The 26,400-nt window shown below is 27.9% G+C and overlaps 1 protein-coding gene and 1 long non-coding RNA gene across 5 annotated transcripts in view; one reads left to right on the top strand and one right to left on the bottom strand.

Annotated features, from left to right (window-relative positions):
* The first annotated feature begins 4,186 nt into the window (after window positions 1–4,186).
* LOC135922747 (5-oxoprolinase-like) overlaps window positions 4,187–26,400 on the top strand; it is a 28,560-nt gene continuing 6,346 nt past the window's right edge. Inside the window, exons 1-23 of one of the 3 annotated variants that reach the window (XM_065457197.1) lie at window positions 4,190–4,524; window positions 5,119–5,307; window positions 5,673–5,816; window positions 6,102–6,208; window positions 6,709–6,990; window positions 7,932–8,059; window positions 9,148–9,236; window positions 9,871–9,988; window positions 12,512–12,654; window positions 13,031–13,156; window positions 13,448–13,560; window positions 15,543–15,914; window positions 16,161–16,329; window positions 16,811–16,947; window positions 17,445–17,596; window positions 17,785–17,996; window positions 18,725–18,826; window positions 19,780–19,969; window positions 22,558–22,667; window positions 22,844–23,095; window positions 23,443–23,577; window positions 24,259–24,408; window positions 25,112–25,269. In XM_065457197.1, coding sequence (XP_065313269.1) covers window positions 4,312–4,524; window positions 5,119–5,307; window positions 5,673–5,816; window positions 6,102–6,208; window positions 6,709–6,990; window positions 7,932–8,059; window positions 9,148–9,236; window positions 9,871–9,988; window positions 12,512–12,654; window positions 13,031–13,156; window positions 13,448–13,560; window positions 15,543–15,914; window positions 16,161–16,329; window positions 16,811–16,947; window positions 17,445–17,596; window positions 17,785–17,996; window positions 18,725–18,826; window positions 19,780–19,969; window positions 22,558–22,667; window positions 22,844–23,095; window positions 23,443–23,577; window positions 24,259–24,408; window positions 25,112–25,269 — 3,791 coding nt within the window. In that variant the 5' untranslated portion in view covers window positions 4,190–4,311. Of the gene's footprint in view, window positions 4,525–5,118; window positions 5,308–5,672; window positions 5,817–6,101; window positions 6,209–6,708; window positions 6,991–7,931; window positions 8,060–9,147; window positions 9,237–9,870; window positions 9,989–12,511; window positions 12,655–13,030; window positions 13,157–13,447; window positions 13,561–15,542; window positions 15,915–16,160; window positions 16,330–16,810; window positions 16,948–17,444; window positions 17,597–17,781; window positions 17,997–18,724; window positions 18,827–19,779; window positions 19,970–22,557; window positions 22,668–22,843; window positions 23,096–23,442; window positions 23,578–24,258; window positions 24,409–25,111; window positions 25,270–26,400 lie in introns of all 3 variants that reach the window. The other 2 variants (XM_065457196.1, XM_065457198.1) reach the window with 2 other exon arrangements.
* LOC135922748 (uncharacterized) lies at window positions 4,191–4,711 on the bottom strand. Of its 2 annotated transcripts, XR_010571023.1 has the most exons (3): window positions 4,655–4,711; window positions 4,558–4,613; window positions 4,191–4,492 (listed from the first exon to the last, which is right to left on the bottom strand). It is a non-coding gene; the product is annotated as an uncharacterized LOC135922748 (long non-coding RNA). The 2 variants fall into 2 exon arrangements; XR_010571022.1 differs by having other exon boundaries at window positions 4,558–4,660.

Genomic DNA, 26,400 nt, shown 5'->3' with positions numbered 1-26,400 from the left:
ATAAACCTAAAAAATTATTTATTATATCATTAATCCAATATTTAAAAACTTTTGAATAAACTTCTACCGTAATGTGGTCTTGATTAAATTAAACGAAATATGAGCGGGAAATTAATAAAATTTTTGGTGGATGCTAAAATATGATGAAGGTCGATTTCTTTTATTTTAAATAATATTTAGTTTTTAATTTATATACAAATGTTTATAAAAATTTATTTTAATAAAATTCTTTTTTTTATGAAAAAAATAAAAAATAGTTATAGTAGGTATAGGTGTATATTGTCACTCCTGTGGCTTAACTTAATTCTCTTCCTTACTGTTAATGGTGATTCAAGGGAGGGGGTAAATAAATACAATCAAAGTTATAATTAATAAATAAAAATTAACTTATAAAAAAATAATAATAACCAAATAGAATGTTTTTTGAGATAAGTTTTTTCTAGCAAACAAGGTTACCCTAATAAAACCCCAGGAATAATTATGTTAGGAAGAGCCTCTACATAATTGACGATATTCCAATAAAGTTTAAAAAGAGAAGAAATATCATATCCAAGAATATAAGGTTTGATAAATTAATTAAACATTTAATAAAACAAGGTACTCTAGCTTAAATATCCAACCTGGGGATATTAAATTAATAATGTTAAGCCTAAAATAATGACAGACTATCTATTACTGTAAATTAATTATTAAAATATTTATATTATAATACATATTTTAGCATCTGGTAGTGGTATTGTTAATGAATTCAATGCAGTGCCATTTGGCTGTTCGAACGAAGGGGTGGGGGAGATATTGATGATCTGGGATTTTTAGGGGAGAGGGGAGGGAGTGGGCTGGAAATCCAGTGTGACTTGATATTTTAACTTAAATTTAAATTAACTCTCTTTAGTAATACTGACATTTGTGATTGACGTTATAATATATTTTAATAAAATATCATTATAAAATTTAGTAATACTGATATTTATGACTGACATATATTGTTAAAATTTTTTATTATTTAGTAATACTGACATTAATGACTGACAAGTAATGTTAACTTTTTCTTTCCCCCTTTGTTTTAAAAATTATAAAGGTGGAAAACAAAACACCATTAATCATTAAATATTTGTTTTTGTAATAGAATTTCTTTTTTTTATTGTAATTTCTCTGATTCGAATAAACTTTAAAACTTACGTTGTCCAAGTGATTCCATGACTAAATAGATAAAACCCGGCCCCCTGGATCCAGTCATTGACCATCCCGGACCCCCGATCACGGACTGTATTATTCCCCTTCAGACTGGGGGACCCATCGGTCCAAACGCAACACTGGCGCCCAACGTACATTCGATAATCTACGACTTGGAAGAACCAACAGATCATTACCTAGAACGTTTTATGCTTATCCATCGACATCAACCGGAGGCAAATTTCCTATCCTTATTCTTATCATCATGCGGTCACGGCCTATATTCAAAATTAAAGTTAGCCTTTGCACCAAGGCCTATGTTGGAAATGTCAATAGAGGACGTAAAAACTATTTTGGGAAACAACAATAACAACAGAGGTCTAGCAATCAACAAGCTTCGTCAACGCATCCATCAAGATGGCGAAACAATTACTGAATATGCGGAAGCTTTGATAGCATTGGCCTCTCAGTGCGATCTAGGCCCCAGCTGGGACCTTTTCCTGTCCTCCCAATTCGGAGCGGGGATACAATCCTCCGGAATAAGAGGTCACGTAATAACGTCCGATAATATAACGTTTAAAGGGAAGTTAAAAATTGCGCAAACCTGGGAAATGGCCGAAGCGCTTAACCAAAATAATGCGACGAACCACGCCTACAGCAACCAAATAAACATACCCACAAAGTATACGCATGTACAAAACACCCCGCAAACATTGGAGAATTACTATCAACCCCCACGTCGAAATTTCCCACGGAATGAAAACCCAACCTGTTACAATTGCGGAAACGTGGGGCATTATAGATACAATTGCCAAATAAAACAAACTTTCAACAATTATTACTCCTCTCAGTATACTCCTCGAAATATACCTACGACTCAACCCAATTTCCCGGCAATAGCATACCCAGCGACTAACAGAGTACTACACGAGACTAAAAAGATAGAAAACAAGGAGTACAAACACATAAACATGATGACAAATGAAACGGATATCGACAAAAACCATTCATTCCGGGTAACGGTAAAAATAAATGGTATACCATTAGAAATGGTTATAGATACAGGCTCAGATGTAGCAATCATTAATAATCAAACGTATAATGTACTTTTCAACCTTATCCCAATGGAGGACACCAAGGTAGTTCTAAAATCATTTTCAGGACATGACATTCAACCCATAGGGCACTTCCCGGCAATAATAAGCTACCAAGACAGCACACATTCTACAAATATCCTAGTAACTAATAACTCCCCTACCTCCATAGTGGGTAGAGATGTTCTAAACAAGATACCCGAGATCCTACAAGACATCACCTACAAGGATCAAGAAATTAAACAGCTTAAAAAAAAATTTCCCACGAATTTCGGATACCTTAGGAAGTTTCCCAAGCCAAATAGACGTTAATCTCCTTCCCAACGCACAACCCCAGTTCGTCAAACCCCGTTCGGTACCCTATGCACTAAAGTCACAAATTGAACAAATACTTATGGACTGGGAAAACCAAGCGATTATTAGTAAATGCCGATACAGTAAATGGGGATCTCCAGTTGTGCCCATTCAAAAGTCGGACAATTCCATACGCCTTTGCATTGATTACAAAGTTACTCTGAACCCATGGGTCAGGCCCGAATGTTATCCTATTCCCCGAATCGAAGATATTTTTGGAACACTACAAGAAGGTACTATTTTTTCGGTCATAGATCTAAAAGAAGCATACACCCAAATACCAGTCACAAAAACTACAAGCGAACTGTTAACAATTAGCACCCATCTAGGCCTATTCAATTTTAATAGACTTCCTTTTGGTATTTCCTCCGCCCCAATGATTTTTCAACGAACGATGGACATTGTAACAGCCGGTCTAAAAAAGACCGTCACTTATTTAGACGATATTCTAGTATCAGGGAAAACTCCGGCGGAACACTGGTTCAATTTGCATCAGCTCTTCACACGATTGGAGGATTTTAATTTAAGAATAAATCTAAAAAAATGATTAGCGCAACCCTCAGTGGAATATTTGGGCCACATCATTAATGCAGACGGGTTAACTCCTAGTCCTAGAACAACAGAATCTATCAAAAATTGTCCCGTTCCAAAAAACGTTCACGAAGTGCGATCCTTCATTGGTCTCGTTACCTATTATCATCAAAAAAAATGTGCAAATATCCAGAGAGAATCTATTCAATTTTGCATTTTCATTTTTCCATTCAACTGCCGCTTCGGAGCGCATTTTTAATGAATATGATTAAAATAATGATTTCTTAATTTCATTCAATTTATTATAAGCTGAATTGTTAAAAACCAAAAATTTGATGATTGCCTAAGTGTCAATATCACTAATTAATTTCTAAAGGCAACTGTTTAGACTTATAGGATAAATATATAAAAATTTGTAATTGAAATTTATAATTAACTTGTGGCATATGCCGAAACGAGTTATTTTTGATTGATTAGCTATATAAATTAAGATCTGATACTAATTTGAAAAATTTCACACAACCAAACGTTATAAATGTGATAGTTTGTCATTCTTAAATTTTATTTGATTTTTGAAAATCTAGCAAACTTACTTGTAGAATATGGCATGAAATCAGAGTTTGGGAATAAAAAAATTTCAAATTTTATCTTGATAGATTTTTTACGTATGTTACAAAATATTTACTTATAAAAGATTTTTTTAAAAAATATTTAGTCATTTTTAGGTATAAAATCATCTCTCTTCTTCAAAAATAAGATTTTTGCTCAAAATTTTTCTTCAAATTCTGCATAAAAATAAACTTTAAAACAAAATTGGTTAAATAAAAATTTATATATTATTAAAATCTAACAATCGATTCAATGATGTTATAGAGTAGAAGTAGACCATGAATTGTTGAAATTATTATTTGATAATATTTTTTTTTATTAGCCTCTTTTCCTGTCACCGTAAACTTAATTTTAAATATATATATATTTTTTTTTAAATATCCACTTTCAATTAATTTAATAATATAACTAATATAAAAATTATGAAACTAAAAAAAAACATTTATTTACAAATTTATAGTATTTTTTTTTTACATCAAAGAAGTAAAAAACATATTTATTAAAATTTATACTGTTAATTTTTCTTCTAAATCATACTTTAAACGACAACATGAAATCGGACAAAATATCAAATACAATTTCGAATAAAAATGTCGATGGCTCCGGCGGAAAATTTAAATTCGGCATAGACAGAGGTGGGACATTTACCGATATTTTTGCTATATGTCCTGATGGAAGCGTTAAAACTTCGAAACTTTTATCCGAAAATCCTGACCATTACAATGACGCCCCTTATGAAGGAATCAGGCGGATTATAAATGAAGTATAGTATAATTTATTTGATTTAAAAAAATACCATTAGCATTCTTTAATGATTACAATATGTAAATCAAAGTTTCGAAACTATAATTTCTATTGACATTTTAAGTTAGTTTGAATATATTTTTGTTTACTTATTTATTTTATATTCTTAATTTTAACTTTTTATTTGGTTTTCTATTTTATTTTAGAAAGATATATAATTTTCAATTCTAAAAAAAAATAATGCTATAATATTATAGTATATGAATCAAAATAATTACCTAATCACTTACACGCTTATTTGCAAGTTCATTACATTAAGTTTATTAAACAGTAAATATCGATAACATAAGTTAGTTATTTAGATCTGACCTTGACATTTTTTTTAGTGAATATTTTATTTATTTTAAGTTGAAGAAACCACATCATTCGTTCTATTTGTGTTTTAATTTGTATATAAACAAATATAATTTTATGCGATTATTCTTTGTTTATTTGAAAAATAATTTATTTTGTAAAACTCAGATATATGATGAATACATGAATAAAAAAAATTGATGAATGAATGCAATAAACGAATATATATTATATGTTTTAAAAAAATACACATTTTCAGTTTTACGGAGAAAACTCTATATCCAATAACATTAGGGAACTGAAAATCGAATGGATACGAATAGGCACGACTCTAGCCACCAATGCACTTTTGGAGAGAAAAGGCGAAAAGATGGCTCTCATAATTACCAAAGGATTCAAGGACGTTTTATATATAGGGAATCAAGCCAGACCACAACTATTCGATTTGGTGACAAAATAAAATTTAGAAAATAATTTAAACCCACTTTGAAGGGGATAGGGAGCGAGGACTAAATGCTATGAAAATTGTGAAAGCCCTCTCGAGATATAATTTTCTACTAATTTTAGATTTAGAATTTCCTTTTTAATCGCTAATTTTGAAAAAAATATATATAAATTTTTCTTCGCCAATGTGTGATCTGAGATATTAGGTTGATTTAGATAAATTTCTCAACTTAAATAGATTTTTTAATGAATAGGAAATTTATTTTGAACCCAAAATACTCCAACTTCATTAGCTGCACTTTATAAAATGATACTTTTAGGGTACGTCTTAAGTCAAAAAGAAATATTTTATTTTATTTCCATTGTTAGAATATCGTTATGCCCGATATCCTATATGAAAGTGTAATAGAAGTAAATGAGCGAGTGATTTTGGATCAGTCCGAATGTCAACTTCCAATCACATTGTTTGAGGCAGGTAAGAAGAATTTTGTCACCACCAAAAGCGGAGAAAAGGTTATTTATAAGACCTCATCGCCTGTAACTTTTTAAATAATTTTTCTATACCTTTATGAATAAAATTTTATATAAATACACAGAAATATTATTTTATTAAATTAAAATATAAGATAGGGCTAATTAAAATAATTTATTTTGACTGAAATTCATCTTGGTTTGAACTACTAATTTGAAAATATTTTGTCAGACCTTATATTTGTGTGTTTAAGAAAAAAAATTATTCAATTGTTGATGCAAATGCGTCATCTCTCATACTTTATTTTATTTATGTTTTATTAAAAGTTTATCATTTGGAAAGGTGTAGATCATCAAGAGGTGGAGAGAGATTTAAAAGTAATATCAGACCAAGGAATCAAATCAGTGGCCGTTGTTATGATGCACGCATATGGGTATCTTTAACACTTGTTTTAAATATTCCCAAAGATTTGCATTTATTTGGCAAAGGTAATGAGTTAATAAACTTCAAAGATAGCCTAGCCTATGCTATAATCCTCATTTTCCTTATCCTTGTTTAAATCATCCTATTGAACAATGTTGCACTTTTAACTTTTTTCACACAAATATTTTTTATATAGATTTTTTTAAATTGAAAATTTGATGTTATGTTAAAAATGGAGGTTGGAAAATACATTAAGATTAGAATATTTAAATAAAACATGGGATCCGTAATTAATATTTGAGCCCAATAAATTTTATGTTAAAAATGGCTAATTTTTTTTAGAATTTCTTTAGTTATATTATATGTGAATTCTTCAGTGAGTTTAATCGATCCTAAACCTTATATAATTTTGATAAGTAATTAGTTCATTTTTTAAAAATATTGTTCTGAATATTTTTTGTGCCTTTTTAGAAGCGTAAACATTCAATTTTATACACTAAACCAAATCAGATGGAATATCCACGAAGAAGAGATAGAACGCTTAATCAAAGATAAATTCGGGGATTCGATACACGTCTCCTTATCTTCCAGGGTGATGCCAATGGTTAACATTGTTGCTAGAGGTCAAACAACTTGCGTAGATGCCTACTTGACTCCCTGCATCAAATCTTATGTTTCTAATTTTGTGGCCAGTATCGAAGATTTAATCAAGTGGGACAATGGAATCGAAAAATATTCAGGGCCCCTCATACATTTCATGCAATCTGACGGTGGCTTAGTTGTCAAGGAAGAGTTAAATTTTATTATATATGATAATATGATGAACCGAGTTTTAGGACCACGTAGTCTCCTATTCCTTCCTAAAGAAAGTTGACGGTAACTTTAGTTATTTACAAGCGAATTTATCAAATTTACTATTAGGAAAATAAAATTACATAGAATATACTTTGAATTCTCCACTTTAAGTAGCTTTCTATTTATTTTCATTAGCCCAATATAACATTTTTTTTTGTTCATTTTTAAACAAATGCTCCATAGGCATATTTAGAATTTTTATTGGATATTTAAAACCCCATATTTAATAATCTTTGGTGAATTCTACTTAAAAATAGTAATAATTTTGGGCTTACATTTTTTTTCTCTCAAAAATTTGAATTCTAGTCATTATTTTACGAAATTGTTAACTTTTACTTATTTTTTTGAAAATTTTGTTTATAATAATAGATACTACTCCTTTTTGAGGAAGGAGGGGGGGGGGTGACTGAGGAAATGTGGTAGGAGAAATTTTTATTAGCTTAAAGTGATAAATACGAGTAAATTTATTATGGGATAAATTTCTGTTCCCATCCCTGACCCATCTGGCTACACTAATGATCTGCCCTTATATATTTTTGGGGAAGTATAAATTTGCACATAAATGTTAGTGAATGACTAGATGTTTTATTTTGTCTTGGTGATATTTACTTGTAATTTAATCAGAATTCAATGCCTCATTTTTGTTAGCTTTTGACAAAATTACAGAAATCCAAAATATAATATTTATAAATTATTAATGTTATAATAAATGAGCAAGTAAATTTTTCTTATTATTAAAGATATTAAAATTGAGGTAGATTATTCAAGGCTAAGATTCAATTTATAATTTTTCACCATTCCTTTATAAAAATAAACTAACATTTATTAATAAAATTTTTTTTTTAAAATACTCTTTTCAAATAATTACTAAATAAAAGATTTATAGGATCAAAATCAATTTTATCTGGGCCCGCGGGGGGAGTAGTCGGGTATTCCATAACAACATACAATAACGAAGTGGAGACTGGTCAAAAAAACATGCCGGTCATAGGATTTGATATGGGAGGTTATTAATAACTAAATAAATTATCCTCCGAATAAAGAAATAAGCAAATATTACACAATTATATTGCAATAAATACATATTTTCAAAAGTCCAATAAATACTGAATATGGTGAATATTTTTAAATCAAACCCATATATAATTTTTTAAAATAAAAAAATTAATTAAAAATATGTTTATATTTCGACGATCTAATAAATTGTGTATGTTTGCATTGTAATTAAGAAGATGCCTACCTAAGGCTGGATTCATAGTAGAATCTGATCCGACACTATTTAACAGCTGAGCGATTTAAAAATTCTTTTAATGAGGTCAATTTTTCTTTTAATTCTTAGATTATTATCATGAATAGGTTAAAAATAAGAATAATATTAATAAATTAAAATTGATGTTATAAACGAATTTTTGAAATTTATTAGCTAACGAGGCTTAAAGCTGATTTACATTTCGTAGGCAATTAAATATATAATTTGTACTTAATATTAAATTGTCTTTTTTTTTGGCTAAAAAAGGAAAAATAATAGAAATAATTTTCAAATTAGAGATATGGAAATCACGGCCCAGCCCGTATCCGGCCCGGAGGTCCATTTTAAAAAATAATTTCGGTTCGGGCTGGGTCGGGCCTAATATTTTAAAAATAATTTCTGGCCAAACCGGGTTGGACCTAAGATTTTAAATATGATATTACATTTTGTCAAATAAATTGATATATTTTAAAATTCTACCAAGAAACAAGGCGCTAGTATTTTTTGTTTGTAGAATATTGTTTTAAATTTAAAAAAAAATTTAATTTTTTTTATATTTAAATAAATTCGGGCTGAGTCAGGCAGACAAATAATTTTAATTTATATTAGGCCGGGCTTTTCGGGACAAATAAAAGAAATTTTGTTCGGGAACAAGGGGGTGGGCAGGACACATATTTTTGAAAAAATTGGTTTTAAAAATTAGGCCCGATGCAGATCACTAATTCTAACTCACTTTTATATTATGATCAGTTGAGGTTTATTTTTATTTAAAAAAAAATCTTATAACTAAATTTATTTAGATTGTTAGTTAAAATATATAAAAAAATCTTTAATTTTATACTAAGGAACTTCGACCGATGTGAGTCGTTTTGATGGGAATTATGAACATGTATACGACTCAATCGTAGCTGGAATCGTGATGCAATGTCCTCAAGTTTTGACATTTATATCAACTCCCATTACGTATTATAAATTAAATGAACAAGAAATGAAATATTATTCATTTACCCCCCCCCCCTTCGCTTTCTTAAACAAATCAAATTTTTTTTTTATTAGAATTGCTTGAAAATCTTTTGAACAAATCGTGAGCGCTCGGTGATTTAATTAAAGTTTTGCATGGTCTATAGCATAAGCGTAGTAAGGATTTTGATAAGGGAGTGGGGGCACTACTAGGTTAGCCCCTTCCCTACCCATTAATTTTATTGGAGGCCTTTACGTCCACTTATTGAAGGCCTTTGGCAATATTCGATTTTTATAAAAATAATCTTTGGTTTTTCACTTTTTTTAAAATAAAAATTTTTTATTTTCCAAAAATTTTTAATTATAGTCGTTATTATAAAAAGTTATTACCTTTCAATAATTAATTTTTCTTTCAAATTCTTCTTTATAGTTTTGTATACTAGGGGGATGGGGGGGGTAGGGGTGCATAGGAGGGGGGGGGATTTTTATTAACTTAAAATGATATTTACGAGAACATGCAAATGGAGGTTAGTTTCTCTTGCCCCCTCCCCCTTCGCCTATGGTCTATAGGGTTTAACTAATATATATATAATATCATATTTATAAAGTTAGATATTCAAACGGTTGCTGCGGGTGGAGGTTCATGTTTATTGTTCAGGAAAGGATTGTTTGTAGTAGGGCCGGAGAGTTCTGGCTCTGAACCTGGACCTAAATGTTATAGAAAAAGTAAATATTTGTGATAATAATGTGCTGTCTATCATTTTTAAAAATTCCTTTCAAACATAGATTAAAGGCAAAGGATTTTATATAATAGTAAAGATTCTATAAAATCTATACATTTAAAGCTTCTAGATCACTAAAACACTAGACTTATACCCATTAGCTTACTTTTGAAAATAATTATAATTGTTCTAAAGATTAACAAATAATGGCATTTTTGTAGTGTTGTAAACGAACGCGTTCAAAATGAACGCGTTCGTGAACGAAGTTAGTTTTTTTGAAAAAAGGTGATGAACGGCGTTCCTTTTTTTTTGACGAACTTTGAACGTGAACGCGTTCCTTTTCTTTGATGAACGCGTTCCTTTTCTTTGATGAACGCGTTCAATTTTACGTTCGTTCAATTTTAAAAACACTTTTTATTTTTATTTATTTGAAAAATTAATATTAATCCGCATTTTTTAACAAAAAAGTCTTATATTTTTATTTATTTGAAAAATTAATATTTAATCCAATTTTTTAACAAAAAAGTCTTATATTTTTTAATCAGCTGTTTTTACTTTTTCCTCGTTCATATTGCAATTAACGTACCATAACGTGCTACTGCTAGAGAAGATAAGATTAAAGTTTATTAATTTGAATATTTTATATTTTAATTTAATAGATTAGCATTTGCATGGATATAAATATTTCATCATCAGATTCTGAAAATCAAAATTCAATATTAGATGAATTAGAATTACCATGGCCCAAATATCAAAAATATTTCACTGTTTTAAAATTAAAAGGTAATTCAATAGTTACCAAATGTAAAATGTGTCCAAAAAGTATTATATCAGTGTCAACATCTTCAAGCTCCAATTTAAAAAGACATCTGATTGTAACATTAATTATTTTATATTATATAATATGTATAACTATATAGCCAGTTAATAATTTATTTTAATTGTTCTAAGTAAAAATAATTACATAATTACATAATATATATAAATAGTTAATTATAATAAGGCATTTTAATATTAGTATTTAAGAAAAAAAATTTATAAATTTATTTTTTTATCGCTCTATTATATTGTATTTATAATTATATTATCAAAATAAAACTATTATTTTTTTATCATGGCTAATATATTGTGTTGAAAAATATAAGGCATTTATATATATTAAATTAAATTTAAAAAAAAATTTATCATAAAATTTTGAACGCATGAACGCGTTCATGAACTTGAACGCGTTCCTTTTTTTGAATTTGAAGGTGAACGTGAACGCGTTCGATTTTTGTCAATGAACGTTGAACGCGAACGCGTTCGATTTTTTTTAAAATGTTTACAACACTACATTTTTGATACAAATAATAAATGTCTAATTTAAAAATGGCAACATTCATTTTGAATTTATTTTTTCATAAAGTTGTTTCTAATTTGAGAAAATTATTTTTAATATTACTATCCTAATCTTAAACAAGATGGTGAAGAGAGAATCGTATATTTTATTTTTAAGACATTTACTATCACTTTGATCTGAATTTTTTATTTTTTAAATTTCACTAGTTCTATTCATATTCATCTGTATTTTTCTCATAAAATTTTACAAATATATTTTTAATATTACTATCCTAATCTTAAACAAGTTGGTGAAGAGAGATTCGTATATTTTATTTTTAAGACATTTACTATCACTTTGATCTGAATTTTTTATTTTTTAAATTTCACTAGTTCTATTCATATTCATCTGTATTTTTCTCATAAACTTTTACAAATATCTATTTCGATATTTCATTTTTTTGAGGTTTAAGTTATAAAGTTTTATATAACTTTAGACTTTTTTTTTTTTTGATATTCGACTTTTTTATTATTTTTAAAAAAAATATTATAAAATAAATTATATAATTTACAAAGGATTAAAAAATATATATTAAAATGGATACTATAAAAAAAAATATATATGTTTTGAAAAAAGGTGGGTATATATCATCCAAACTTTACAATTATGTTTCAATAAATTGAATTTTATGACAAAAAAACTCATTTATGCAATGTTTATACTCTTTAGTGAAGAGAAGTTTATTGATAATATACTGTTTATAATTTATGAAAGTAAAGATTTATCTGGTATTGGATAAAACAACGAAATAAACTAAACTAATAATATAAACAAGAAGTTAGAAAAATAATATTTTAAATTTATGCGTTACATTTTTTTTAATCCTGATATTGAATTATTTTTTCTTTAAATATTAAAAAATTTCAACTTGATTCAATCATCAAAATAAATTTAAAAAAAAATATTAAAGTTAAATTTGAGATAATAGATTATATTTTAAAAATACAATGTTAATAAAAAAAAAGAAATAATAAAAAATCAATCGATAAAGTTAAAGAATATTTTAAAGGTAATTTTAAAATAATAAAAAATCACGTTAAATCAAAATGTCTTTAGGATACAAAATGTCAACCACATTAACAATAATCTATATGGCTTACCATAATAATATAACCAATATAATAAACTTAATATAATATATATTTGAAGATGGGCCACTATGCGTTACGGATGCGAATTTATGCTTAAACCGTTTGTTACCCCAATACTTCCCTAAGGTCTTTGGCCCCGATTGCAATCAAGAAATTGATTTAGATGGAACCGCGTCGGAATTCGATAAATTAACCAAAATAGTTTTACTTTTTAGATTTTTTTTTTCGCAGAGAGTTAACAAAGATCAATGTATATATTTTTTGATTTGTTTATTAACATAATATCCCAAAGTTATAAATAAAAATAATTTCTATCATTTATACCTCATTTCATTATACACCTATAATATTAAACTTAATTTAGTTATTTAAAGTTATTTAAAATATCCGGCGTTCAAATCTACTTGACATAAAAAAATTTCTCTGTAATATTAATGGTGTTATAAATAAGTTATAATCATATGTTATAACTAGAAAGTTTTTAATTTTTGGGTTAAGCCCCCAAGATGTAAAATAATATATGACATAATACAAACTTATTACGGGCATATCTATCAAACTCAAATATTTTTATAAGGTCAATACATATTACGCTGACTTAAATGGTGCTGATGCGTTAGCAATGACACGAGAGCAATTGGCAATGGGTTTCATTACCGTGGCTAATGAAACGATGAGCAGAACTATCTTGAATATAACTCAAGTATATATTATTAAAAACAAAATTTCGAAATATGACTAGTCTCTAGATCTTGAGGAGTATTAAGAAAAAAAGACAAAATCAACCATATAACTCTTATCTATATTGCCCTCTTTTTTTTCAAAGCTTTTCTTATATGATGAGTCACCATTATTTTTTTAATTTTATTATATTTTGACTACATAAAAACTAAAACCTCTTATAAAAAATATGCTAGTCGTTTATAAACCAAACGCGTTATAATAATATAAACAAAATGAATAGATTATAATTTTATTTCTGTTTTAAATCAAGGCAAAAGGATACGAGACTTCAAAACACATATTAGCGTGCTTCGGGTCTGCAGCAGGTCAACACGCATGTTCCTTAGCCAGATTATTAGGAATCAATAAAATTTTCATACACAAGTTTATATAAACTATCATATAAAAATTATTAGTAAAATAAATATAGTTCTCGGAATGCGAATATTATATTTTTAAGAATGAGTTATTTAAATTTACTTCAAGAAATGGATAATCATGGCTATAACCAAAAATTTTCACATAAGGGGAGAGAGTGGTTTTAAAATTTGAATTCCCAGGAATTTATCTCGTCACTATAATATTATCGCTTGGCGAATTGAATATTATTGAATTATATATTTTATTTTTTTTAAATATAATTACATTATAAGATTTTAAACATTATTTTTTTAAATGAAATATAATTATAATTATTCCTCAAATATTATAGAATGAGGTATTCTTAATGTTTTTCGTTGTGCGAACCTTTTATTATTATGTGGCAGGTTTTGCACTCAGAATCCTTTTTAGTTGCATTATAATATTCTAACAAAATATCTTATCTTTTATCATACTAAAAAATAAATAAACAAAATTTATAGTTAACCAACAAGTTTGTTAAATAATTTTTTTTAAAAATACTTAGATTTGCAATTTAAAAATAAAATAACTAATTTTTGATTTGAGTATTAGAAGAATATATTTGATAATTAGAATATAATTGATAACTTATAATAAGATATTTTTGCAAAACACAATTTTGATTAATTTAAATTTACTGCCCAAAAAATTTAGCCTATTGTTTATAATAAAATATATTATTTACACTACAAAATAATCACTTAATAAAATTGTTATAAAACAAGTAAGCAAAGTATTTCTATTATAAAGCTTATTAATAAATATCCTTTAAAATTAAAATATTATTACTTGCACTACAAAATAAATCACAATTTGATTTTCAATTCAAAATAATCAAAGTATTTCTATTATAAGAGCATATTAATAAATTATCATTTAAAATAATATTATTACCTGCACTAAATTTACATAATAAAATATTATTACCTACACTAGTATATCTAAATAAAATGAAAGTCCAGGAAGGAAATTGAAAGAAAAATGCGAAGATGAAAAAAATGATTCCACGAAAAAAAGTTAATAAAATAAAAAAAATTTATAATATTAAATATTATTTAAAAAAATATTAAATATTATTCTAAAATAATTTTTTTGACACCTAGAACCCTTAACTCCACTTTTAAAAAGGCTCCAGGTCGGGTACAGCCATAATACGAGGGTTAAGGGTCAGGGTTCACATCACTGATTTATATTATATTATTGAATATATGTAGTAATTTAATTTTTATAATTTGTTTATATCTTAAGAAAATTAATCTCATATCTATTAATAGAGTATATATAAAACATTTTTACCTAAGCATTTGCAGTTTACCTAGGAATTGGCAGTTTAGTCAAACCGCATTTTGAGTGTTCTCATAATTTTACATATCGTACATTCGTGTACCTTTTTGTTAAAAAATATCTTTTTATATGTCGTAAACGTTAATATTAAAATCCTTTTGCAGATATAATCAGGCGGAACATTTTAATCGTTTTACCCATAACAACTTTACCCCAAGAGGATATATATTATATAAATCGTTATTGCTTGACTTTTAGTTAAACTATAAATTCAGATAAATTACATTATATATCTATAACTTTAAGGAACATGTATGCAAACTTTTTAAATTATGAGCTTTGATATATTTTGCTAAAAGTAAAATAAACTAAAGGATAATTTTTAAAAACGGTTTCTTGGCTAAAATTTTTTAAAAGATGAACATAGGTAAGAAGTACAAAAATACATCTTCACATCAAATTAAAGGTTTTTATGCTCATGGGTTAAAAAGAGTTATTCGCGTTAACCCCCTTCAGTTGTATTACTTCGTTCTCTCTTATATGAACAAGGAATAAAGAGGAAAAAAAATTAAATAAAGGGCGTGCATATTTTTCTTTTGCCTTTATAAATCGTGATCATTCCCATATATTCAAATTTAATTTATTTCAATATTTTTTAATATTTATTTTATACACATAAGATATTCTGGCATATTATCAGCTTACGGTATGTCTTTAGCTAATGTAGTTCACGAAGAACAAGAATCTCTTTCCACAAAATTTTTACCCGTTAATTTCAAAATTTTTTGTGATAGTTTAAGCTCATTAGAATCCAAATGTCGCAAGATATTGATAGATCAAAATCCTTACTTATCAAACCGAATAATCAACCATGGAAATAATGAGGATAATGGCGAGAAAGATGAAAAAATAAAAATTGAAATAATTAGGTATATACAAATGGGTTACGAAGGAACCCATTGTCCAATCATGTGTCAAGTAGAGGAATTAAATTGCCACGAAGACATTACGGATGACGACATCTTCAGATACAAAGAGGAATTCCTAAAGAAGTATTAATATAATTTCAATTGATCATAAGCAAACACCACAGAGCCACTATAAAAACAATATGTTTATCTTAGTTATATTCTGTACGGAATAAATAACTAAGGGAATTTAAATTTTAAAAGAAAAAAATAAATTAAACAATCTACCTTTATGATTTAATATGAAATTAGTTTAAACCAAAAATAATTTAGTTTTCCTGAAATCTGGTATGTAAAACTGTAATACTAATATGTAAATTTTTAAAAAAGATACCAACGAGAGTTCGGCTTTATTTTACCCGGGCGGGACATTGTAGTGGATAATATAAGGGTAAGGTGCATAGGTAAATCTTTGATACACGACGAAGAACTCAAAGTGATAGAGGATTCGAAAGATTCTAACTCAACATCAACAAGCCCTGATCCCAAGGAAGAAATTGTAAATAATTGGCATTATTGTTATTAATATATTAATATACATGGGAAGATTCTTAACTTAAGAAAATAGTATATATATTAAGATTTTTAAATCAAGACAAGACTTTGTGGGTAGGAAATCAATACTAAGTAAATAACTTGCTCGCTATAGTGTTGTTGATTAACGGTCGATCTTAACGGCCCTGTCCAACTAGAGTAATAAAAAATCTAACCTCAAGACTTATTATTATTTGAGTTGCTGGACTGGATTTGTGAAAATAAATCCTCCCAATGAGTTTTAATTGTAAATCAATAAATGCGCAGGATTAGATTTCGCATTTAGTTGATATATAATAATATATAACATTTTACATCGTATAGATTTATAACAAACTTACAAATTGAAATTATAAGGTTGAAACGATATATATACTTATACTAGGCAAAATGCTGTATAATAATTGAGATTATTTATTATAAAGTAATTATGAATGTTTTCAAAGGTCGTGAAATGTTATTTCCAAGTAGATCCGAAAGATCCCAAAAATATAACAGCCTTAGATACGAAAGTCTATCTACAAGATAAATTGCCTTATGGGTTTCTAATAAATGGGCCCGCTATAGTTATATCATTGAATGGGTATATTATCTATTTTTTTAAATAAGTCCATCACTCAGGTGTCTTGATTCATTTTTTTTGAAAGTGCTAATAACATGGATTGATTTATTTGTAACCTTAAGCAATTTTTTTCATTATGTTGCTGTTAAATTATCTATCTTTAGCCATCTTAAACTGCTTAGCTAAGTTATGAGCCTAAAAAAATAGCCTCATTCTTTAAGTTAAAGCTAGGTATAGGTGATTTGAACATATTAGTTTTTATATTGGAAATATTTAGTATTGATAACCAAATTCTCGTACTTTTCATGCGGAAAATTAAATATATAAATTTTTTTAAAATTCTTTATTTACGGGTAAATTTTAATAGGCACAATAATTTTTAATATAAGTATGTTAAAAATGGACTAATTAACCAAAAATAAATTTTATCCAATGGTAAAATAATTAAACCAATTTGTATAATTTATAAAATCTTACCCTAACATATAAATACTCATAAAACTCAAAATATCTTTTAGAACCATACTTATTGAACCAGGATACGAATGCAAAATCACATGCAGAGGAAATCTACTCATCACTGTAACTAACGAATCAACAAATTTTAGTAATATCAGCAATGGGAAAGAAAAAAAATCCCTATTTAAAACATCTGAATCAACTAATTTGGGTTTTTTTTAGATATTGTTATTGCATATTATATTGTTTGATTAATTTTAATTTCATGGAATATTATATATATTTTAAATCAAGGTTTGAAAAAATAAAGAATTATACTATTATATTCCAATGTATTTTGAAAAGAACTGTTGGGAGTAGTTTAATTTTATGTTTTTTTATATTATTACATTCAAGCAGTGGATCCTATAAAGCTTTCGCTATTTTGTCATCGTTTTATGTCCATAGCTGAAAGAATGGGGAGAATGTTGAAATTAACTGCTTTATCAACTAATATCAAGGAAAGGCTCGATTTTTCTTGTGCTGTTTTCGCTCCCGATGGTGGGCTCATAGCCAACGCACCCCATATACCTGTACACCTGGGATCTATGCAGCAAGCTGTTAAATATCAAGTGATATATTTTTTTAAAATGGATATGAAAGAAGTAAGGAGAAGTGAAGTAGAAGGGGAAATATTTAATTCGATTTTAAGAATAAATAAATACGCGTAAGTTATTTATCTAACCATCCTTCTATTAAATTTCTTTAGCAAATCAAATCACAAATTAGGGGTGAGGTCTTATTTTGTGTATTGGGTTTTATGTGCATATTATCATATAATTATTCAATTATATTCAGAAAGAAAGATAAATAAATGGATGGGTTTTTGAAAACAATGAGGATAAGAAATATTTTTTTCTCTCTATTTTTGACATTAGTCTGAGACTCTTAGGGTTCGTTAGGTTATAATATTTTTTTTCTGCTCCTATTAATTTTTTTTATTAATATTTTTCTGAATTTGTTACTTTGATTTCTAATAGTATAATTATTTCAGGCCTGAAAAGCTTATCGAAATTCCCCTAATTTTGTTATAAAATTTAAATCAAGGCTCTAACACTTGTACTAAAATTTTTTATATAGATATCTGGGGTGGGTAGAAGTTTCATATCTTAGAATGTTTTGGAATGCAAATATTTTTTATTATTTTAAAAAATTGACATTGATTATGCTATTTTTTTCACAGAATTACGTTCAGTTTTCTTATATTAAAAAGAATATACAAATCCCCATTATGAATTATGCAGTTTCCTTTTTATAATCCTTGGAAGAATTTGAATTATCTTAATAAATGTTCTTAAAGATTGAAACCATAGGCAAAGATTTGAAAAATGGTGACGTTATATTAACAAACCATCCTTGTGCAGGTGGCAGCCATTTACCAGATCTTACAGTTATAAAACCGGTAAAAAAATTTTATTACTGAATATATTTAGAGGTTGTAAAATTGACATTATATGATATTTAAAACCCTATCATGTTTAAATATATTTTTAGAAAGGTATTCATCATATCAGTAACTAGGGGCTAGTAGAATCAGGGATAGTCGGATCAATCAAACTATGTTTAAAAATATGATATATCATAAATATATTTATGTAATAATATAAAATAAAATAAGTATTCATTGGCTATTATTGTAGATTTGAATCAATTCTATATACAATAGAATTAAAAATTATTAAAAATTTTACACATTTTAAAATTCATATATTGCCATAAATTGTCATTTTAAAATCAATCATTTATGTACAAATGGAATATTATATCAATAAAACATTGTCCATGAAAATAATGGAATAGTAATATTAATTATTCTATAGCAGGCTTAATAAACCAAGAATTTACAAGCTCCTGGTTTGGGACTTGTTGGGGCAAAAATATTATTTTACTAGAATCAATCCTGAAAAAAATATTTATTATTTAAAAAATTTATCAGTGTATTTAGGCAAGTGTTTAGGCTATCTTGTGGCATCTTATAAATACAATAATTATTTTAGGATCTGTGATGATTTTGACAAAAATTGCGCAGACTAGCCTTGGTCTCCCCTATGTATATACCATTAACTCTTTAATTTATAATTAGACCCATATTTATGATTATTATAACACAATTGCTTCTATAATAGCATTGTATTTATTTTACCAAACTTATTAAAAAAATTATTATAACTTAAATTTCGCCAAGAATATATAATGATTATCCAGAATATTATAATAAATACGTTTGTTTTATACAGATTGAATATCCAACATTTAAAAATTATTGATTTATTCTCTTAAATTGCAAAATAGGGAAGCCCTTTATTTTTAATTTTAATTTTCACGCTTTGTCTTATTTTAACAAATGTATAAAAGTATTTCAAAATCTCCGAAACACACTTTGGAAGCGAAAACGCGCTATTTTGGGTGGCATCCCGCGGTCACCACGCGGATATAGGGGGAATATTACCAGGATCAATGCCGGCTCATTCAACAAAATTATCGGAGGAAGGTGCCACTTTCAAATCTTTTAAAATTGTCCAAAAGGGACTTTTCAGAGAAAAAGGTTTATAAATTATATATTTTTTTGATTATTTGTCGAAATTCTGATCTAAATATAGAAATGTTTCTTTATTTATATTAAATATTGTTTCGTTTTACTTCCAATTTTTTTTTCTTCTAATTGTTGTTATCTTTCATTCTTTAATTTGTAAGTCATAATATCGAAAGATGGTCATTTAAAAATGATAAGCATAATTTTTATTTAGTGTAATCTCTTATATTCATTTATTTTCTATCATTTGATAAAAAAAAATATATAATACTTTTAAACGGTGAGGTTCCAAATTTCGTTTCATCTATCCTCTTTGGTGCCAGGCTAATTGCACTTCAAAAACCTAATAATGATATCAGACCCATTGCCATTGGTTCTACCTTTCGCCGATTAGTAGCCAAGATGATATCATCCCGAATTAAGCATGATGCTTCACGTCTCCTAAGTCCCTTCCAACTTGGTGTAGGAATCCCTGGTGGTTGTGAAGCTGTTGTACATTTGTCCAGATTATATCTTGAAAATTTACCTTCTAATGAATCCTTGATAAAAATTGACTTCTCTAATGCTTACAACACACTCTCCCAGAACTCCTTTTTGAGTTCCTCAAGTAATCTTTCCCAGTTACACTAAGTTTTTTTATTCTTGTTGTCAACAGCCCTCCACTCTTCTGTTTGATACCTTTAAAATCCCTTCCGTCGAGGGCATTCAGCAGGGAGACCCCCTAGGTTCCCTATTCTTTTGTTTAGGTATTAATGACATCATTAAATCCATTAATTCGGTCTGCTCATTATCCTTGCATTCCTGGTACATTGATGATGGTATCCTTGGAGGTTCCAATGTTGAAGTCAATAAAGCTGTGAACATCATCAAGGAGGCCGGATCAGCTATAGGACTCTCCATTAATCCAGAGAAATCAGAATTTATCCCTATCAATACAATCGAACCTAATACTAACAAATTCAAATTAACGACTCTTGACGGTCTCTATCATCTTGGAGCTCCTGTTGGTGGTAACTCTGCTATTTCTTTCTTTCTTCAGTCCACTTTGGATTCTTTATTAGAGCTGGCAGATTTATTTTCCCTTCTTCCTTCTCATAAAGCCTTTTTCCTGGTGAAAAATTTTTTCAATATTCCCCGTATTCTTTACGCACTTCGCTCAACTGCCATATTTAAATTCCCCATTCCACTTGGAGTTTATGATAATGGGATCAAAATCCTTATCGAAAACATTCTAAATCTTAAATTCGATGAAATTTCTTTGACACAAGCTTCTTTACCCACAAAGATGGGAGGTCTGGGCCTCAGATCTCCATCAGATCTCGCCTTAACGGCCTTTATATCCAGTTGCCTACTAACTAAAAACATAATAAATCCCAATTCTTTAAAACCCGACTCTTCTTTTAATGATGCAATCATCGAATGGAGGACACGAATTTCTGCTGATCACCCTCTTCCTGAATCTAATAAGCAGAAGGACTGGGATAGGCCTATTATTGCACTCTGCGTTGAATCACTCCTTTCCAGAATGCAATTATCTGACCGTCCCTTATTCTCTTCTTTGCTTAATGGTTCAGGCCATGAGTTTCTCGAGGCCATTCCGTCTATTAATCTGCAATTACAACTAAATAAAAACGAGCTCACACATGCAATCGGTATCCGTTTAAATTGCCTTATTACCCAACCCCACATATGTTCAGGTTGCGGCTCCGCAGTTTTGGGCAATGGAAGACATAGTCTTCATTGTCGCTCATGTAAAGGACGAATTGTAAGACATAATCTATGCAATTCGATTATTCTTAGAGCTCTTAGATCTGCTCAAATCCCCTCCACTCTTGAACCATCCGGTCTTTTCAGATCTGATGGGAAACGGCCTGACGGTATTTCGCAAATTCCTTGGAAGCGCAGTCAATTCCTGGTCTGGGACTATTCTTGTATTGATCCACTCGCTCCATCAAATCAAACAGTCAATATACTCGAGAAAAAGGAGACACTCAAAATTGCAAAATATTCCGAAATCTCTCAAGAATATATTTTCATCCCCATTATTTCCACTACCCTTACTACTTTTGGGAAATATGCCTTATCCTTTTTCAAGGAACTCGGCTCCCACATTCGTCAACTAACCGGTGAACCCTGCGAGGGATTCTTCTTAAGGCAAAGGCTCTCCATCGCAATACACAAGGCTAATTATATTAGCTTCATAAGCAGTCTCTCCCCACAAGATTATCCTTCCTAACTTCAATATATATTTTTTTTAACACCGTCACAAACATATCCTCCAATACTATATTTATTTATTTTTTTAAAATGTTTTTTTTATATGTATATAAATATATATACAAATATTAATTATTCATAGAATATATTTATTTGAATCTTTTGTAAATAACTATATTTTTTTATTTATTTTTATATTTTATAAATTATTAGCCGAGTTTTTAATTCACATAAAACAACACTATTTATATTTTTTACTTTTCTATATTTCTTTATTTTTTCTTCAATAAAATATATATCGTACATATAATATAATTTAGCAATAAATAAAAATTTCCAGGCTATATTTATTTCACAGTAGCTTTTAAATTTTTTTTAAATAGAGGTTATAGAAGAATTCATGAAACCGGGAAAAATATCCGGAAGTTCGGGCGCTAGAAGGATTCATGACAATATTGCCGATTTGAAAGCTCAAATTGCTGCTTGCCAGAAAGTATGATTATGGTTATACATAATTGTTGAAAATTCCAAAATATGAATATTTAAAGTCAAATATTAATATGATCGTCTGATTCAATTACCTTTTCTTATATACTAATTTTCCTTTATTAGAGATTATTTCATTGTTTCACAATATAATATTACAACTTATATTACACAATTTGAAAGGGTATACAACTAGTAGAAGATTTGATTCAAGAATACGGATTAAAGGAAGTTTTGAGATACATGAATCACATAAGGATTAATGCCGCTCAGAGTGTTAGGGATATGCTGAGAAGATTTCAGCACGAAAAAGATAAAAATGAACCAAAAAATTTTGACAGTGGTAGATCTGATAAGATCGTCAAACTTTCGGCCTCCGATTATATGGATAATGGAACCTTAATAAATTTGAATGTTTATATAGACACCGATAAAGTATAAAATTCGAAATATTTCCATCTCATACTTTAGTATAATTATCAATTAAAATGGCCTTTTTTTTATTAACCTAATAAATCTCCGAAAACTATTTTTAATCCTATAAACCAACCCTTATATACTATATATAAACTTTTCAAATGAGCTGTTGATTTTTTTTAAACTAACATGCTTATTATATACTTCAATTATTTAATCATCGTTTTCGGATTCATTCATCTTTGTCATTTTTACAATATGTATATATTTTATTAAAAAATCATCCTTTTATGCGATTGTTAAAACTTAAAACACTGTTATATCATAAATTAGTATTCCTACCTTAATCAAAATAAATAACTCAGGGCAGCGCGATTTTTGATTTTACAGGAACAGGGTATCAAGTGATGGGAAACTGCAACACCCCCAAAGCTATAACACTTTCAGCCCTTATCTACTGTTTAAGATGCATGATAGGCCACGATATACCCATGAATCAAGTTATTATATTGTTCTTCAATGCCAAATTAGCGGAAACATTTTTATTGCGATTGGAATACCCTACATAGGCATAGCCAGGACTCTTCTAGAGGGGGACACTATTAAGATGGGGAGGGCGGTCCCCATAAATTTTATTGGAAGTTTTTAGGTTTATTTATTGCAGGCCTATGGTTGTGCATTTATTTTTAAAAATATGTTTGTTTTTCACTTTTTTAAAAAAAATTTTTAAATGCTTTTTTTTCTGAGAAATTTTGAATTATAATCCTTATTTTATAAAATTATTGACTTTTATTTTTCTTTAAAATTATTGTTTATAGTAATGTATTTTATATTTTTGGGGGAGAGGGGAAGGGGGGACTAAAAATTATATTTAGTAAAACAGGGCAAATTTCCGAAGTAGGCATCGTTTGTGTCCGATCTCTATACTTTGCGTTAGTAAAAACCTAAATAGAGTGTTTCTTTTAAGCAAATTATTTAGGATAATTTGGAAAAGATTAAACAATTTCAGTTGTTTAAAGAAGCTTCAGTAAAAGTTTTTAAGTACATTAATTTAAAATATAATTTATAATTTTAAAGGCATAATTTTGACACAAAACAAATTAATAAACTGTAAAATAGTTTAATTTAAAATTTAAATTATTCTACTTAAAAATTTTTAATAAAAATAAATTTGTGTTCAGGGATGTTTAGACCCTGTAGATATAATTATTCCCAAAGGAAGCATATTGGATCCATCTGAAGATGCAGCCGTGGTAGGTGGCAATGTTCAAACGTCTCAAAGAATAGTGGATGTTATATTCAAAGCTTTTAATACTTGTGCAGCTTCTCAAGTTTTAAATTTTTTACGATCAATAATGGCGGTTGAATTGTTTTTTAATAGTTCTATCTGTGATAGTCATCATTCAAAACAAATTTTTTGTTAAATACTCACATAAGCTGATGACTGATTTCGAATTTTGTTAATTGATTGTTAATTATACATGCAATATTCTCAATTAATCATTTATTAGACTTTTTATCATTTACTGCAATAAAAATTACTAAATCAAGGTAGACCCGGTGGGAGAGGGGGGGGGGGTGTTGTTGTAAAAATTTCAATTTTTTTGCAAATGAATTTCTTTTTTTATAGCTGATTTTAGATAGAATTTACATATTTGTTGACTTTCCTCTTCAAGTTTTATAAAAAAAACTCGCAACTCCATTGTGCATACTCAATTATTTTAATAATATAACTGGCTTAAATTTGATTTATCCTCTTCCTACACAATAAAATTTATTTATTCTCTATTTTACGGCTAACACGTTATCGTTAAATAACTCTCATAGGCTCTATGAAAAAAAAAATTCCCAGGGGTAGTACAGAAATATTTATTATCACTAATATGGCGATAAATATGAATAAATTTACCTTAAAGACTAGTTGCTAGAATCGAAAAAATGAAATCAATTTATTTAATAATTACCTAACCAATTACAACTTTTTAAAGGTCCCGAATTTATTTTAAAAAATTTATTTGTAATTTTTTTTTGAAGGGCTGCATGAACAACGTGACGTTCGGTGATGGGGATTGCGTATATTATGAAACTATAGCAGGTGGGTCTGGGGCTGGGCCAAGTTTTGATGGTCGAAGTGCTGTCCACACTCATATGACAAATACTAGGATCACTGATCCAGAAATATTGGAAAGAAGGTAACCATTTTGTTTAAAAAAAATCTAATATACCTTATCAAATAATTTTTTTAAATATTATAGTAATTATCAAATCATATTACTTTTTATCGGCAACTTTATAACTGTGAAATTTGAAATATCCTTCCCCATTTTTTTTAAAGATTTAATATAAAAATCCCCTCATCACAATGACGGGGAATTAGAAATGCTGATGAAAATAGTAATATATCACAAATAGTCTTGGGTACACTGGCCGGATCGTATTTTAATTTTTTTAAATATATTTGGGTCGGGCCTAATTTTTTTTAAAAAATACCTGGACCGAGTCGTATATTTTAAATCGCCATTATTATCTATAAAAATTAATATAATATTGAAAATATTTTTAAAAAATCCGGGCAGACCTAGGCATATAAAACCCGGGTCGGTCCATGCAAATGGTACCTGTGCAGGTCTATGATAATATATTAATAAGATATGCACTATATCTCATAAAGTAATAAGTTAATAAAAACAATAGTTAGGCATTGAAATGTAATATGAAGTTTATAATTCATAGGTAATATACATAATATGGGAATATTAAATTTACATTGTATATGTCGTATTGGGGTATCGAATTCATTGGGTTCGGAATCTCTAAATTTTAAATCAGATTTTTGGGGCAAATTTTAAGTTAAAAAATCTTTGATTTGACTGGAAATGTATCTTAACATCTATAAAGTATCCACATTATGGATTTTAGAGAATTTTGCATAGAAGTTTTGAAGTATTTTCAATTTATATCGATTTTTCATATAAATTTTAAAAAAATACAAGTTTATAGCAAAAATTGTCTGAAATTTATAGGATAGGTATTCTACACTTGCTTGAATGAATTTCCGGTCAAAACAGATTTTTTTGAAATTTGTATATCTCCCTCAGTAAATTATATAAAATTCAGAAATTCAAATCCCCTTCCATATCCCAATACGACATGTATACTATATATATACTATATATTTTTGTAACATATTAACATAAAACATTACAAATATACTGTTTTATAAATTAAAGCTGCATTAGGATAAAAAAATTTATCACATAAAAATAATTTAGTGAATTTATATTATAACATATTAAATTTATATGTCAAAGTTTAATTTAAGT

This window comes from Gordionus sp. m RMFG-2023, chromosome 1 (assembly GCF_954871325.1).
Source record: "Gordionus sp. m RMFG-2023 chromosome 1, tfGorSpeb1-WG-v2, whole genome shotgun sequence".
In the NCBI taxonomy this organism is placed as follows: domain Eukaryota; kingdom Metazoa; phylum Nematomorpha; class Gordioida; order Chordodea; family Parachordodidae; genus Gordionus; species Gordionus sp. m RMFG-2023.
Note: the sequence above shows the minus strand (reverse complement) of the source record. Positions and strands in the feature narration are given on the sequence as shown.